This window comes from Sus scrofa, chromosome 6, assembly GCF_000003025.6.
Source record: "Sus scrofa isolate TJ Tabasco breed Duroc chromosome 6, Sscrofa11.1, whole genome shotgun sequence".
Lineage (NCBI taxonomy): Eukaryota > Metazoa > Chordata > Mammalia > Artiodactyla > Suidae > Sus > Sus scrofa.
In genome coordinates this window covers 28,932,733-28,948,718 of record NC_010448.4, presented here as the reverse complement: position 1 = coordinate 28,948,718, position 15,986 = coordinate 28,932,733, and the positions used below count along the sequence as shown (strand labels likewise).

Genomic DNA, 15,986 nt, shown 5'->3' with positions numbered 1-15,986 from the left:
CTCTCCCATTAGACAGAACTAGCGTGGAGCCATCGTGCCCGGCACAGCAGACCCAACTGCCTCTGGTGGCAAGAGCAGGCCTGTTTCCCTGCATGGAGGAGTGAAATGAGTGAGGTTTCCAGAGCCAGGCCAGCCCCGGAAGGGCCTGGGGGCTGGAAAGATTCTGGCCTGGCTGCATGGAAGGCAGCACCCTTCACCTGGGACTCCCCTTCCAACTCTGCCTCCTCGTTTACTCTAGGAGCTTCCCATTCTCAAGGAAAGCGTCTTTTCCTGTTGCCAAGACACCCTGAGAAGGGGGGACAGGAATGACTTCTGCCTCACAAGCGAGCCAGATTCTGGGCCCTGCTCTATTGACAGTCTTTGCCCACCAGGACTAAAGGCACAACCTCTCGGAATGATTGTTTGTTTTTGCAAGAGAAACATGAGCCTCTGTGGCTCCTGAGGACTCAAGCCGGGAATCAATAAGTCCCAGCACATAATAAAGTGGATCTTGGTGAGCTGACAGGACTGACTGAAGCTGGGCAGGGGGCGGGAGGAGTTGAGATACCTCACGCTGCATGTCTTCCCTCTCCTTAGCAGCAGGGCCAAGTGGTGCCTCCCTGCACTTGCCCCAGTCCCTGCCCAGGACTCAGCACAGGCAGGTGACATGAAGTGCTGAATGACTGTGGGGCTTACGCGCTAAAAGCATCAAATAGGTGGCTACTGAAAAGCCCGGCTCAGTCACCAGGAGCTCAGAAAGCAGCATAGAGCAGGGGTGGAATGGGGTATAGGTCACAAACACCAGATTTGAGCATCAGATTTGAATCGCCCTCAGTCACCAGAGCCTCATGGCCCCGGCCAATGATGATGTATTTTCAGTATAATCTCCATGGTTGTTGTAAGGATCTAGTAAGGCCGAGTCCATGAAGCACTAAGTGACGGTGCTCACAGCATGAATGTTGAGCAAGGAACAGACTTCTGGCCTGAGGAATGCAGAGGGGAAAGCTCCATCATGTGCCCTTTGGGGACACTGTGGTTTTAAAACTGTTGTGTTTTTGCAACAGGGGAACCAAAGGTGTGTGATTTCCAAGGCATTCCAGGGGAGAGGGTACCACTGAGCCAAGGTCTGGGTCTGGAATATGGGCAAGAAGTGAATGGTGAACAAGCGAATTTTTAAACAGCCCCAAATATAGGCCCATTATCAAGTAACCAGTCATCCATCCACTTGGGCACTGGAAAAGGAAAGATGTGCATCCATCCGCACTAGGGAAGGGGATGAAGAACTGCAGAAAGCTAAGGGTGATGATGCAAAAGTCCCCGTGGATGAGAACAGTGCCAACCTAACTTCGGCAGCAAAAACCAGGATGGAAGCCTCCGGAGGCTCTCAGAGCAGAGAATGAGTCCAGGCCACTGTTAGCTAGAGGACAGGCAGTGCTGTGCTCAGCAGATGCCAGGTACACCTGCCCTGCTGCTGCACACACCTCAGCCAAGAACTGGCCTCTATGGTCACCCTCCCTGGACACATCCTGGGGTCCAGGGACTCGTCATCATAGAAAACCCGGTCTGGAATAGATTAGCGAAGTTTGGGGAAGACAGCTGAGGCTCAGATGGGAGGAAAAGGAAAGCCAGAGAGGAAGAGGATGAGGAGCCAACTAGAGGCCTCTGGGAAAGGCACTCAGGGATGGTCTCAGGAGGAGGCGGGAGGCACTCTCCCACCACGGTCTCTAGCAGAGGGCTTGAGAGAGCCAGCAGGCTGGGTGGCCAACCCTCCCCTCCCCAACCACAGGCAGACAAGAGCTCAGGCTTGCCCCAGGCTTACCACTGGGTGCAGAGTTTTCTGTGCTGTACGTGTGAGATGCTCATTTTCATCTGCCAACCTGTGGAGACGGCCTGCCAGGGTCACCTGCAGCTGGGCAGGGAGTCAGGGAGCAGCTTTCAGCCCCACTCTACCCGCCAGGGACTCTGTCTGGAGTGAAGGAAGTGATCAGGAGGCAGACTGAGATGGGGGAGAGAAGAGTGTGAAGAGGCCCCTGTGGAGGGAGGCAGACTGGACTCGGGATGGAGGCTTGGAGTGCCTAGGGTCAGCCCATGACATGGATGCCATGGAGAAAATGGACACAGCTGTCATCCCAGATGGGGGACTAATGGGGACCATAGCCAAAAGGCAAATAAAATGATTACTCATAAAGCCAGAGGGGCAGAGACTGGGAAGAGAGAGCAGTGGGCAGGGTTTGACGCCTCTCACAGTGGAGGAGGGTGGTGGGCTTTGCAGGTGGCCCCTCACAGAGGGGAGCCTTAGACTTCAGAGAAATGGGCTCCAGGGTATGGTCCCTGGAGGGTGTGTGACCAAGGAGAGGAAGAAAGAGTGGACAAGGAACTGAGGGGCTGGTGCTTGAGGGTCATCCATGTGAACATTCTGGTCACCAGGAGATAGCAGGGGCTTGGGGAGGAAATCTGTGGAGATTTCTGCATCTCTACTCTACAAAGCCTTGCACGACACGCCTTGGGGGTTTGGAATGGAAATGCTATAAAACTGGAGAGTTCCCGTCATGGCACAGTGGTTACCGAATCCGATTAGGAACCATGAGGTTGCGGGTTTGATGCCTGGCCTTGCTCAATGGGTTAACGATCCAGCGTTGCCATGAGCTGTGGTGTAGGTCGCAGATGCGGCTCGGATACCATGTTGCTGTGACTCTGGTGTAGGCCGGCAGATATAGCTCCGATTGGACCCCTAGCCTGGGAACCTCCATATACCACAGAAGAGGCCCTAGAAATGGCAAAAAGACGAAAATTCAAAAAAAAAGAAAAAAGAAATGCTATAAAATTGGGTTGTGATGATCGTTGTACAATCATAAATGTAATGAAATTCATTAAAAGAAAGAAAAATAATACAAAGCCCTGCATGAACTGTTGGTGGTATCACCGTGGCATAGGCCGGCGTTTCTTCATGTATATTCCCACGTTGGACCAGAAGCTTCTAGAAGCAGGTCATGTGCTGGTCCTCACTGGGCCCAAGTCTAGCCAGAAGCTGACAGAGATGGGCTTCTGAGGGTTTGAGCTGGCAGTTTGGAGGGGGAGGGGGTGTCACAGGTGTCCCTTTGTACTCCGAGCAACAATAGCTCATAGGCCTTGTCACCAACACCTCCCCTCTTCCCTCACAGGTGCAGGTGGGAAGCACACCTCAGGACCAAAGAATTGTCGGGTACATCTCCTGCACACACCTGCATGCCCTGCCAGGTAGGGCCCAGGGGCCCGTGCTTCAGGGGTGGGGAATGTCCCTTTAGAGGGTGGGATTGGCCTGGCTGGGGTCTGGCTGTAGCTACATCATCTCTTTGTGGTTCTGTCCCAGAGGACAGTGACATTCGGTGTGAGCAGCTGAACATGCTTCAGGACTGGCTGGCTGATTTCCGAAAATCTACCTCCTCGTCCAGCACAGCCAACCCCGAGGAGCTGGTGGCATTTGACATCATCTGCGGAGATTTTAACTTTGACAACTGCTCCTCCGGTGAGGCGTGCTCCTCCCCGTTAGGGTTGGCCACCGGGGGAGGCGTGGGCTCCAGTCAAGGCTGGCAAGACTGGGGTTAGGTTAGGCAGCTTGAAGAACTTCCTGCTCCTCAGGAGCAGGGGGGTGGGACATTTAATAAGACTATGATTCTTCTGCCCCTGAGAAATCCTAGAATGAGAAGAACTCTGCCTAGAAAGCTCAGAGGCCACTTTGCTGGAAAAAAAAGAGATCTCCTACAGATGAACCTCTGGCAGGGAAGGCTGGGAGCCTGTGAAAGCCTAAGGGCAGGTCAGCTAATGGTACTCACCAAGTCATTGTTCACCTCTCACTCTTCACCAGGCACAATTCTAACAGCTCTGGTGGAGGGGGTGGCAGTCTCAAGGACACAGAAACCCAGTGACAGATGATCATAGATCCATCTGTCTGGGACTAGAGACCCTATCCAGAGCCAGTTACCCAAGGGACAGGGACTCAGTGACTCTGGTCAGATTGGAACCCAAGGCAGGTGGCCCTCTAGCACAGGGCAGACATCCCAAGTCTCTCAGCACTCCTTCCCTCTCTCCCTGCACAGATGATAAGCTGGAGCAACAGCACTCCCTGTTTACACGCTACAAGGACCCTTGCCGCCTCGGGCCGGGGGAGGAGAAGCCATGGGCTATCGGTGAGCTGGGGCGGCGGGGGGTGGGGGGGGTGGGGGATTGAGACTGAGGAGCACTGGAGCCCCAGCAAGACCCCACTGCTGCGGGGAGGGGGACACTCAGCTGCCGGGCCAGCAGAAGCCCCTGCTTCCCCTCCTGCCCCAGGGAGGCAGCCCTCCTCAAGGGTGGCTGAGCCCTGCCTTCAGTGACCACTCTTGTCCCCTTGTCCCCAGGTACCCTTTTGGACAAGGATGGTCTCTACGATGAGGAAGTGTGCACCCCTGACAATCTGCAAAAGTAAGCTCCAGCTCCCAGCTGCTGTGGTCAGGCGGGGTAGGCAGATCCAGGTGGCTCCCAGGTCTGGGATGAGCACCAAGCCCGAACTCAGGTGTGGCGAGATGGGCCCTGTGGGAGACAAGAGGGCACAGCTCTGTAGAAGGACACCTGTGAGTCAGCCATACAATGAGACACCAACATCAAATGCTTTCACTGACATGTGGAATCTGAAAAAAGGACAGACTAAACTTCTTTGCAGAACAGATGCTGACTCACAGACACTGAAAAACTTACGGTCTCCAAAGGGGACCGTTTCGGGGGTGGGGGGATATGCTTGGGTTGTGGGATGGAAATCCTGTGAAACTGGATTGTTACAATCATTATACAACTACAGATATGAGGGGAAAAAAAAAAAAAAGGACACCTGTGAGAGCCTCAGGGGCTTGGGCTGGGGTGCATGGAGGCCATGGCGGCCCTCACATCCCAGGGCTGTCCTTACCAAGGAGAAGCCTCTGAGTAAGTATGGGGCCATTTTGTCTTTTTTTTGCCTTTTGTTCTTAGGGCTGAACCGTGGCTTATGGAGGTTCCCAGGCTAGGGGTCCAATCGGAGCTGTAGTGGCCAGCCTACGCCAGAGACACAGCAATGGGGGATCCAAGCCACGTCTATGACCTACACCTCAGGTCACGGCAACACCGGATCCTTAACCCACTGAGCGAGGCCAGGGATGGAACCTGCATCCTCATGGCTACTAGTCGGGGTCATTAACCACCGAGCCACAACGAGAGTTCCAGGCTGGGGGCCCTGAGGTGGCATTTCCTACACCAACACCCAGAGTCCGGGCCCACTCTACCAGAGCCTGCCCGAGCCCCAGCCTGCCTTGGGCACAGGAGGAAGGAGCAGAATCTCCCAGGTCAAGAGACCCTTATGCAAGAGCCCTAGGGACCGTGTCTGCTATGGCAGCTCGTAACCACCAATTAGGCAAAAAGAGAGCTAACACAAGCCAGTCATTTTCAAAGTAGAGACAGCTCCATCCCAGCCAAACTATATTCTTGAACCCGACGAGACTTCCATGAAGGACACATTTGAGGCCAGCAGCAGAGCCAATTCATCACTCACAGCCTGAGACTGCACAGTCACAGTGATGGCTCTTTGTAGCTAATTTGGGACAATTAATTAGATTATAGACTAAATTTGAAACATCATCCTATGCCGAAAAAATTATCTTTTTATGAGATGATGATTTAAAAATGACTATCCCTAACTCTTAGCTCACTGATGCTGGAATTCATTATAAAAGGCAAAGGACAGTAATTGATTACATTCCTGAGATGTAGTGATGTTCTGCACATCATTGGTGTATCTATCTCAAGGCTGATAAAGATCTTGCAGAAATCCCTATTTACTGGCTGTGCCTGTCCAGGTGTCCTGTCCATCTATCCAGGCAAGCCAATGCAGTGTCTCTTGGTGGCTATACCTCTTGCCCTAGAAGTTGGCCTGCACCCCTGCTCTGTGCTGGGGTGTCCCTTGAAGCCTCCTCCCCATTGGTGCTTGGGCTCTGAAGGAAACCCGGCAGGAAGCAGACTGCAGACAAGGAGTCAGAAGACCCAGGATCAGGGTGTGACATTCCACCTGAGCACCCTGCCCTCCCTGTAGAACTATGACCAGCAGTTAATCACCCATATTCATTTCCTTCCTGAGAAACAGGACCATAGCTACATCCCACCTGTTCCTATCTTGACACACCTGATCCCCAAAGTGTGCTGGGGCCACAGCCATCATTCTTATATTAGAGGACGAAATGGAGACTCAGAGGTTTGATGGCACAGCAACTCAGGGACAGACAGATGCAGTCCTGGGATGGGGTCTGGGTGCTCTCCTGGCTCCCAATGATCTGAAACAAGAGTCATGGAGGAAACTGGGCGTGGTGGTTGTTCCAGAACAGAAGGGTTCCAGTGGTTCACTGCAAAGACAAAGTTCTCCAAAAGAGAACCCCACTAGCTCAGAGCAGAACCCCATCCCGAAGAGAGTGGGGGAAATTCTCTCCCTAGCTCGGTCACAGGCTCTGGGTGGTGCCAACATCCTGTTCAGAAAGAGAAAGTAGAGGAGTTCCCGTTGTGGCTCAGCAGAAACAAATCCAACTAACATCCATGAGGACATGGGTTCGATCCCTGGCCTCGCTCAGTGGGTCGGGGATTTGGCATTGCTGTGAGCTGTGGTGTAGCTCATAGACAAGGCTCAGGTCCTGCATTGCTGTGGCCATGGCGCAGGCCAACAGCTGTAGCTCCGATTCAACCCCTAGCCTGGGAACTTCCATATGCCGCAAGTGTGGCCCTAAAAAGCCAAAAAAAAAAAAAAAAAAAAAAAAAAAGTAAAGTAGGAGCTGGCCAGCTTGAGGTGGACATGGGACACTCCTGGGCAGATTCTAGAGTGGCCCAGTTCAGTCAGGGACTTGCAGGCTTGGACTCGGGCTCCTTCCATCCCAGTCCCTTTTTGGGCTCACAGGGAAGACAAATCTTAAATGCAGGGGTTTGGTCTGACCTGGGGGTGGAATATGGCTCCACCACACTTAGGACCCGGGGCCAGGGCTGGGCCAAGGCTGACCTTGCCTTCCTGTGCTTTCTGTGTGAGCAGGGTCTTGGAGAGCGAGGAAGGTCGCCGGGAGTACCTCGCCTTCCCCACCAGCAAGAGCCCTGGGGGTGGCCAGAAAGGACGCAAGGACCTGCTGAAGGGCAACGGCAGGCGCATCGACTACATGCTTCACGGGGAGGAGGGGCTGTGCCCAGACTGGAAAGCTGTGAGTCTGGGGCTGGACTGGGCAGCCAAGCTGTGCATGTAGATAGGGGACCCTGTGCCCTGCACCCCTTAGCAGCACTAAGCTCTCCCCTGAAAATGGGACGAGCCAGTCCAGGAGGCCTTTGGGGCCCATGGATCCCCCTAACCCTCTGCTTTCGGCAAGGTCCAGGCCAGGCCTCTCCTTTACAGGATGCCCTTTCTGTCTAACTGGGATGTTTCTTCCTCTCCCCCGCCCCGCCCCCGCAGGAGGTGGAAGAATTCAGCTTCATCACCCAGCTGTCGGGCCTGACTGACCACCTCCCAGTGGCCATGCGGCTGATGGTGTCTGCAGGGGAGGACGAGGCGTAGACTGGCCAAGTCATCACAAGCAGCAGGGCCTCCGCCAGCCCTTTGAGCCGCAGTCCCTCCCTAGCCATGTCCCCTCCAGCAGGCACCACCGGTGCTGGGGGAGGAGGGCAGGAGCCTGGGAGGGCCACGGCCAGTCCTGGGTGAGCTGGGACCAGCGCTGCCCAGCACCTCTGGGCACTCACTTTGGACAGCAGTCAGGCGGGCCTGGGGAGTCCCGGCTGCCCAACCAGTGCCATTCTTTCAAACCGTGATTTTCTACAAATTTACAGCACAACATAGTTTGTAACCCGTGGGTTAGTATGAGAATCGGGTTTCTGTACTCTTTGTAATTTCTTCTCAAGCTTTGTCCAGGGTTCATTATTTTTGTCTGCTGCCATGTTGTCTCGCATGCCTGCACCCTCGCATGCACGCTGCCCGCATGTCACATGCCATACCGTAGCCACAGACCCCTCCCTCGGGCCTCACCCAAGGCCAAACTCCAAACGTAATCAGAACCAGCCAAAGACGCATTCCTGGACACAGGGCCACCAGCTCGCCGCCTCCAGCCTGGACAGCCCACAAGCCGGGACCTTGAGGGCTGTGTCCAGTTACCAGCGAGCCTGGGCTCTTCCCCAGGGTCTTGCATTCAAGGGCGATTACATTTTAAAAAGAAAAACAGAAAAAGTTAAGAACAAAAACAACCCTTCACTTTAGAGGGTCTATAAGCCACGAGGGAGAACGCTGCTCTTTCTGAGACAGGCTCCCTTTCCCCAGCACAGCAGAGCCTGGAGCCTCCCTCCGAGACTCCAAAGTGGTCGGTGGAGTCAGAGACAGGAATCTAAGGAGAAAGCATCACGTTTTTTTACAGGAAGAAGGGAAATGGTTTTGAAAATGAAAGATTTGTAGCTTCTCTTCCGTCAAAACCAACACCTCCTCTTTCTGCCTGACCCCGTCTCCCCTTCGGACATCTCTCTGGTTCAGGACCAATCCTCTCCTGGGGACTGTCCCCATCCACGTGCTGGCTGAGCTCAGGAACCGTCCACCTGCCTCTTGGTGGGGCTGTGGCTCTGTCCTCCCAGGCCTAACCTCAACAGCGACAAGGGGGCCCTGGATGAAGGGGCTGGAAGCCAAGGTGCAGAGCACCCTGTCCCCTCACCAGCGCGCAGGCTTGGGGTGGCAAAGCCAACAGCCACCACTCGCCCTGGGTAGGGAGTGGTACTGGTTGGCGTCCAGGCACAGATATCCACTCTGCCACCATGTGAACAGGGCCAGCCCTGGGCACCCACGCACAGCGTGGCAGAGCCTGCAGGTGAAGCCCGCAACTCCCCGTCCCACAGCAGCAGTCTCTGCCACCTGCCTTTTTAAACATACCTGGGGACGCTCCCCTCCCCTGCCCCCATGGTCATGCAGGGAGGGTTTTATCTGTTTCCAAGCATGAGGCCCGTCCAACCCCAGGGCAATTCTGGACAACTTCCACTGGTCTGCCCTCATCACTGCGCCCCCATCAACATGCCCACCCGGCTTGAAGCCAGTTCTGCCCAATGAGGCTGAGGGAGCACCAGGACCCTGCTGTCAGGAGCCTCCTAGTGCCAGTAGGCTGACACTGTGCCTTGCCACTCACCGAGCTGCAAGAGACCAAGAGGGGCCAAGGCCAGAGGCCAGGCCCCACGCTGGGGGAGGACACTGCTGAGAGCCAGTGTTCAGGCAGCACTGGTTTGCCTGAACCTCCCTGGCTAAGGCAGCAGCTGGGCTGAGGGCCTCACTGCCTGGAGCACTTCCCTGGCCAGGCCCCCAGCCCCACCCCCCAAGCAGAGCCAGAAGGGGATGCTCACCGCCTAAGGCATGGTCCTTGCCGAGCTCATCACTGCACCCCTGCTCTCGGGGCCTCAGCTAAGCTCCATGGGGTCAGAGGCCCCCACTCCCAAGAGCAGCGAGCAATCTGCTCACAGGCGGAGCTCAACTGGGCAGGCGTGAGGCCTGATATCTGGGCCCGAGCCGAGGTCCTCAGGCTGCAGGCCAGCTGTGTGCCCAGGAGAGCATTAGAGGCAGAGCCAGGGCCTCTGAAGCAGAGCAACTACAGCACAGCGTCCACCCCTCAGAGAGGATGCCTCCCTCCCACAGCAGCTGAGTGGGGACCAAGGCACAGGGGCACATGCTTCTCCCCCTACTCGTGGGGCGGCCTTAGGCAAGTCATACCTCCCTGTGCCTCGGTCATTTCCTGTCCTAATGAGCAGGGCTGCCTGCCTCCTTGATCCCCTCACACCTCCCTCTGGCACGGCCTCAGCACCGAGGCCACCATCGCCCAACCACAAGTTTCATCAAGCCTGTGGACCCCCCCTAGAGCCGGGCACAAGCCAGATTTTTCCATTTCAATTTTTAAAAAGGAAGAAAACAAACATCTCAGATATCTCTGTGGCATCTAGGCCTGGAAAGGACGGACACAGGGGTCACCCAAATCCCCGAGGTCCCACACCTGCCCTGGGCCCAGCCTCTTCCAGAGAAGCCAGGAGGCAGGGGTCAGCTTCGGAAGAAAATGGTCATTTCATTTGTCCAAAACACCTTGAGTTTTAAGTATGAATATTAATCTTGATGCTTTTTAACTATTGTATTAACTTGCTGAGATTTAGAAATACTGTTTTAAAAAAGAAAAAAAATTTTTTAATTTCTGTATTTTTTTCTGTATTATATCCTCATGGGACATTAGGGGTTTTATATGGTAAACACACCTAAGGTTTTGGTAAAAACATCATCAAATATATATCCAGTTGATTCTTCCCCAGAAGAAAAACAATCTTTACATCTGATAAAATATTTTGAAAAGAGAGGTGTTTTTTTGTTTTGTTTTGTTTTGTTCCTTTACTGGTGCTGAAAGGAAGGATGGATAACGAGGAAAAAATAAAACTGTGAGGCTCATGGTTGGTGTTCTCTAGTTATTTGTGTGAAAAGCTGAGGCTGGGCCCTGCTCTGACTCCAAGGGGCTAGGCAGCCAGATGGGGCCGAGAGGCCACTGTGAGGGGCCTGCCTTTCCTGCCTCTCCCCTCAGGATGGGCACGGCCTGAGTCTGCCCTGAGCTACCGGAAACTGGGCCACTGGGTTCTCTTACTCCCTGTGAAACTAGGAGTAAATAGCAGAAGAGCACCTTAAGCATGGGGAGCAGCAGGTCTGGGGCCTCTCTGGGACTCTTTTGACCTTCCCTGGTAAGGCAAGGCTGGGGTGACTGTGCTGGTACGCATATGCCTCAGACTTGTGGGGAACGAGGTCCTTCTGCTAGAAGAAGGGCACATGGGAAAGGAGTGTACCTCCTGGCTCCCTTCTCCCGATGGCTGGTTCCCTGGGTCTGTCTCTTAGGAAATGCTTTGGGACAGCTTCCTCCCTGTCCTCTGAAGAGCAGCCTGGTGTCCAGGTGATAGTCTTGGTCACCTGTTGGTGCTGTTCAATGAAGCCAGACCTTTACAAATGTGGCTTGGTGCCATTACCTAGCAAGTGACCAGGCCTGAACCTGGTCCTCAGTCTGATCCTGGCATGGTCTTCAAGGGCTGGGACCCAGCCATAAGTCAGTGGCTCTGCCCCAGAAGCCCCTCCTAGCTGGAGCAGGCAGGTAGGGCCAAGTTCCCAGAGCATGAGCCCAGCTAGGCCAGCTCTCACAGGAGCAGCCTACCCCGGCATTGTGCAGCAGATGGCCATCCAATCTGCTAGGCCCAGCCAACTCTGGATCCCTTCCGGGAAGTGCAGGTGAGCTCCAAAGCCGAGCCCTGCTTCCCACCACAGCTGGAACAAGAAGCCAACAGTGTGAAAACACAAAAAGGGAAGACGTCTCCTCCAAGCCTAGAGGCCAAGCTGGGCCCTGAAAGGAGAGGCGCCTTCACCTTCCTTCCGAGAAAGCCATACCATGCAGAGCCTGGAGCCCTTGGCCACTTTATTTCTCAACAAGAGAGGACATCAGGGAGTATGAAATCCATGGTGATGTCTCCAGTGTGAGAGTGGAACTCCACAGTGTAGCCGACGGTCCGGGGGCTGCCTGATGCCACGCTGGGGTCTAGTGTGGTGTTGAAGAAGTACACAGCCTGCTTGCAGTGGGGGTTCCAGCAACAGTCCCCCTACAAGGGAAACAGCAAGAAGGCAGTGAGGGCTTCTAGCACCTGAGTCCATCCTTGCCAGCCTCCACCCTGGGAAGCTTGCAGTGAGAAGCTGCGGCTCAGGGCCGGGTGATGGGTCCACTGAGGAGTTAGCATCTGGCTGAATATGCCAGGAAAACTTGGAGGGCAGGCGGGAGGCATGGCAGCACTTGCTCTCAGGGTTGGCCACTCTGAGACCCATGCACCCAGCATTACCTTGTCCTCTGTGGGCTTCAGGAGGCCGGTGCTGACCGTGCTGTCCGGGGTCAGGTGGTATTCCATCCATAAGACAGCCCCGTGGCTCCTCCCAGGCCTATGGGCGGAGGATGTTGGGACAATTAGAAATGCTACAGGAGGGACAGGTGGGCGTGGCCATGGCTCTCCTCTGGTCTCCCCAGCTTCCCCTCTGCCCAGTCAGGAGACTCCTAACACTCCACCTGACTTAAGGCCACTCAGTAAAATACTGAACAGGAAAGGCCACAGCCCAAAGCCCCCATTCATTCCGGAAGCCTGGCCAAGTACCAAAAGTAACCATAGGACAGGGCCAGCTGGCTGCAGGACCACCTCCTCAGCCTGAGGTCACAGAAAGGTTTGGTCCAGAAGCCCTGGAGAAGAGACCAGCATCAAAGTCTATTAGATCTCTCCTAGACACCCTGGAGGGCAGGCCCAGATGGGCCACTGCCCTGCCTCCTCATTACCAAAGGGGCCCCCGGCACTCTGGGCTCATGGCTTCCACCCAATCAGATGAGGTTTGTTCCTCCAGGAAGAAGCTGCCTCCTCCCCATGAAGGGAGCTGGAGCTAAGCTGGATGGGCCTGGTCATGCATCACAACGACAGCCCCTGCCAATTCCTAACCTGCTTTAGTTCCCAGGAGAGTTCAGAAACATGGGCCAATGGGTAACCATAGCAACCAAATTCACGTTTCTCTGCAGCTGTGCGTAACATGCTTCTTAGCTCAAAGAGAGCCTCAGATATGGGAGGATGAGTAAGCCCACCGGGGCTCTCCCTCCCTACTCCGAAGCTGAGGGGCCCATTATATACTCACAGTCACTGCAGACAGGGAAGGGCAGGGCCAAGACAAGGAGAGCCAACCCATATGAATGTGACCAAAGTAAAGGCTGAGCCACTCGGGCAGTAACTATTAGACAGAAAGCAAGCCCAGTTCCTCCACTCCCCCAACCCTGGAGCCTACACTCACCGCCTGAGCTTAATGGTGCCCTCAGCACGGACAGGCTGTGAGGGGACTGGCTGCCGAAAATCAAAGGTCAGAACCTTCTGGGGCTCGGACAGGCTGCGGCACGGGTACTCCCACAGCGGATGGGGCTCAGCCTCCTTGCTCTCTCTGAAGTCCAGGGCACGCTGAGAAGGGAAGGGAAGCAGGGATCTGCAGAGACAGAGCTGGGTGGCCAGGGGACAAGGGCTCATGTCCCTGGGCAACTGCCAGAATCACATGGGGGCAGTGGGTCCTCACAAAAAACCACAAGTGCCTGAATCGGACCAGTTGGTTTCTCGGTTCCCTGCCACCACTCATGAACCATCTCTTTGGTAAGCTTCATTTTCGCCCTTTTAAAACTGGATGACACTGCCCGTCTCATGAGCTACATGAAAGATCAAATGTCTTTACTGGAGAAAACACCTGCCATTTGGACACTCGCCCATGAAGTGACCCTTAATGAGCACTACAGCTGCCAGATCCCCACACCAGGCTCCCAGTCCAGAGGGAGACAAGCAACCACAGCATCTGGGGAACACGGACTGGCTGAGAACAGGGCTGAGCAGGAAAGCTGCCCAGAGACGTGATCTCTGGGCTGCCTCCTGAAGGTCATACGGAAGTTGGCAGCAGGGAGGAGAGAAGACAAAGCCCAGCAGGGAGAGGGTAGAGAGCAGGACAGGGTGGGCCAAGTGGCGGGGGGTGACTGCAGGGGTGTGGGGCGGGGGGATGGGGGCCCTCAGGGAGCCTCCCAGGGTTTTCCCACAGGGGACAGACAGAACCAGTCTTTAGATCTACAGATTCACTTGGGCTCCATGTGAAGGCAGGCAAGAGACAAGAGACCAAAGTGGCCCAGACCAGACCAGCAGCAGCAGGGCAAGAAAACTGGTTCATGGAGGGCCTGATGGCTATGGAACCCAACAACCAACTGCAAGGGAAGGCCAAGACTCATCTGGGAGGAGGTGGTGGCCCTGAGCCCAGAAGTCAGGTATGAAGTAGTGGCAGGTCAAGGACAGGAGCACTGGAAGGGACCAGGCTGGGGATGGGGAAGACAGGTGAATTCTGGAAGCACCAGGTCAGAGTGCCTGAAGACATCTCAGTGGAGAGCCTACTGCTCTTAGCTATTTGGTCTGAGCTCAGGAAAGAGGCAGACACTGGCCAGCAAAGAGAGAGGATGCGGACAGCCACAGAGGGCAGGGTCAGGGTAAGGGCCTGAGGGAGACCCAGAACCCACATCATCTTAGGGAATGGAAAGGTGGGGGAAGGGAGCCCAGGAAGGAGATTAAGGAGTGGCCAGAGGGAGCCAGAAATGTGTGGTGACTTGGCACAAAGGAGTTTTCTAGAAGCATGGAAGTCACTGGTCTGCTGTGGAGAAGCAGGTAAGATGCAAATTGAAAATGTTCACTGAATTTATTTACTTAAAAAATGTTTACACAAGCAATCTACAATCACTGTAGAAAACAGAAAGATAAACAAAAGGAGGAAAAACTTAACCAATTCCTAATTCCACAACTAACATTTTGGTGTCCACTACTCTACCTCTTTTTCTGTGTGTGAATTTTTTTTTCAATTAAAAAAATTTGGGGTGGGGGAGTTCCCGTCATGGCTCATTGGTAACCAACTAGTATCCATGAGGACCTGCATTCAATCCCTGGCCTCACTTAGTGGGTTAAGGATCCGGCGTTGCAGTGAGCTGTGGTATAGGTTGCAGACATGGCTCGGATTCAGCATTTCTGTGGCTGTGGCGTAGGACATTGGCTATAGCTCCCGATTGGACCCCCTACCCTGGAAACTTCCATATGCCTTGAGTGTGGCCCAAAAAGACAAAAACACAATTTTAAAGAGTTCCCTGGTGACCTAGTGGTTAAGGATACAGCACTGTCACTGCTGTGGCTCAGGTCACTGCTGTGGCATGGGTTTGATTCCTGGCCTGGGAGCTTTTGTATGCTGCAGGAGCACCCAAAAAAAATTTTTTTTAATGTTTTATATAATTTTTATTTATTTATTTATTTTAGGTCCGCACCCACGGCATACGAAGTTCCCAGGCTAGGGGTCAAATCAGAGCTACAGCTGCCACCCTAACCACAGCCATGGCAATGCAGGATCTGAGCCATGTCCGCAACTTATACCACAGCTTATGGCAATGCTGGATTCTTAAGCCACTGAGCAAGGCCAGGGATCAAACCCACGTCTTCATGGATACTAGTCAGTTTTGTGAACCACTGAGCCATGACTGGAACTCCTGTTGTATACAATTTTTAAAGGTTACTTTCCATTTATAGTTCTTACATGTATGAATTTTCTTAATGCTTTTACAAAAATGGGATGGTCCTCCCTGTCCTGCCCTTCTCACAGGACTCATGACTCTTCCGGTCCATGCATGTGGAGCCAAATATCACTGGCACTTTCATGACTGCCCTGGGTTCTGAGCAGATCCTGGCAACTGACCTGATCTCCTACTGATGTACAAATAACCCTAGAGAACTCTTCTTCCATATCCCACCTCCTCCACGCTCAGCACCTTCCCCTGGAATGGAGTCCCCAAGCTGAAAATAACTGGCTCAGAAGGCTGCCAAAAGTGCATTCTAGAGAGGCCATCCCAAAAGAGAGAATCTGCTGACATAAGCAGAAGTGATTCCAGTGACCTGGTGATAGACAGACAGACAGACCCCAGCCCAAAATTCTGTTTCAGGGGTTATAGTCCAGGGCCAAGAAGGGCCTAATACCAGACTTGGAGATGCAATAGCTCTCAGGTTCATGCTCACAGTGAACCAAGTACAACGGGACACAGGTGCCCTCCCTGCCCCCAACAGAGGAGCTCTCTGCATGCTGCCTGCACTGCCCAACCTGGGTCCCTCCATGGAAGCCAGATGTCCCCATCAGAAGCCTATGGCCATGTGGAAGGGGTGGGTGGGACAGTGGGGGTGGGAGGTGTGGCCCTGCCTACCTTAATCATATCATCCATGATGTGCACATCAAAGCCTTCACAGTCACCACAGGGGCTCCGGATTCTCCACAGATCCTGTAGGGAAAGCATAGCCTTCACTGATACCCACCTGCCATGGCATGCTGACATCCATACCCACCCAAAGCGGGTGGGCAGGCCAGGCCAAAGGTTCTGTAGGATAGCACACAGACACCC

The 15,986-nt window shown here is 54.2% G+C and overlaps 2 protein-coding genes across 18 annotated transcripts in view; one reads left to right on the top strand and one right to left on the bottom strand.

Annotated features, from left to right (window-relative positions):
* Positions 1–10,432, top strand: part of SMPD3 (sphingomyelin phosphodiesterase 3) — an 87,111-nt gene extending 76,679 nt beyond the window's left edge. For all 5 annotated transcript variants that reach the window (XM_005655777.3, XM_021094149.1, XM_021094148.1 and 2 more), the window contains 6 exons: positions 3,141–3,216; positions 3,329–3,484; positions 4,056–4,145; positions 4,356–4,419; positions 7,031–7,193; positions 7,439–10,432. In XM_005655777.3, coding sequence (XP_005655834.1) covers positions 3,141–3,216; positions 3,329–3,484; positions 4,056–4,145; positions 4,356–4,419; positions 7,031–7,193; positions 7,439–7,540 — 651 coding nt within the window. In that variant the 3' untranslated portion in view covers positions 7,541–10,432. The remainder of the gene's footprint in view (positions 1–3,140; positions 3,217–3,328; positions 3,485–4,055; positions 4,146–4,355; positions 4,420–7,030; positions 7,194–7,438) is intronic.
* The window catches only part of PRMT7 (protein arginine methyltransferase 7), a 62,757-nt gene continuing 49,585 nt past the window's right edge, over positions 2,815–15,986 (bottom strand). For 6 of the 13 annotated variants that reach the window (XM_021094144.1, XM_021094146.1, XM_021094145.1 and 3 more), the window contains 5 exons: positions 15,792–15,866; positions 12,833–12,993; positions 11,851–11,947; positions 11,408–11,616; positions 2,824–4,527 (listed from right to left, as the gene is read on the bottom strand). In XM_021094144.1, the coding sequence (XP_020949803.1) occupies positions 11,443–11,616; positions 11,851–11,947; positions 12,833–12,993; positions 15,792–15,866 (507 nt within the window). In that variant the 3' untranslated portion in view covers positions 2,824–4,527; positions 11,408–11,442. Of the gene's footprint in view, positions 4,528–11,407; positions 11,617–11,850; positions 11,948–12,832; positions 13,033–15,791; positions 15,867–15,986 lie in introns of those variants that run through there. The other 7 variants (XM_021094139.1, XM_021094135.1, XM_021094140.1 and 4 more) reach the window with 3 other exon arrangements.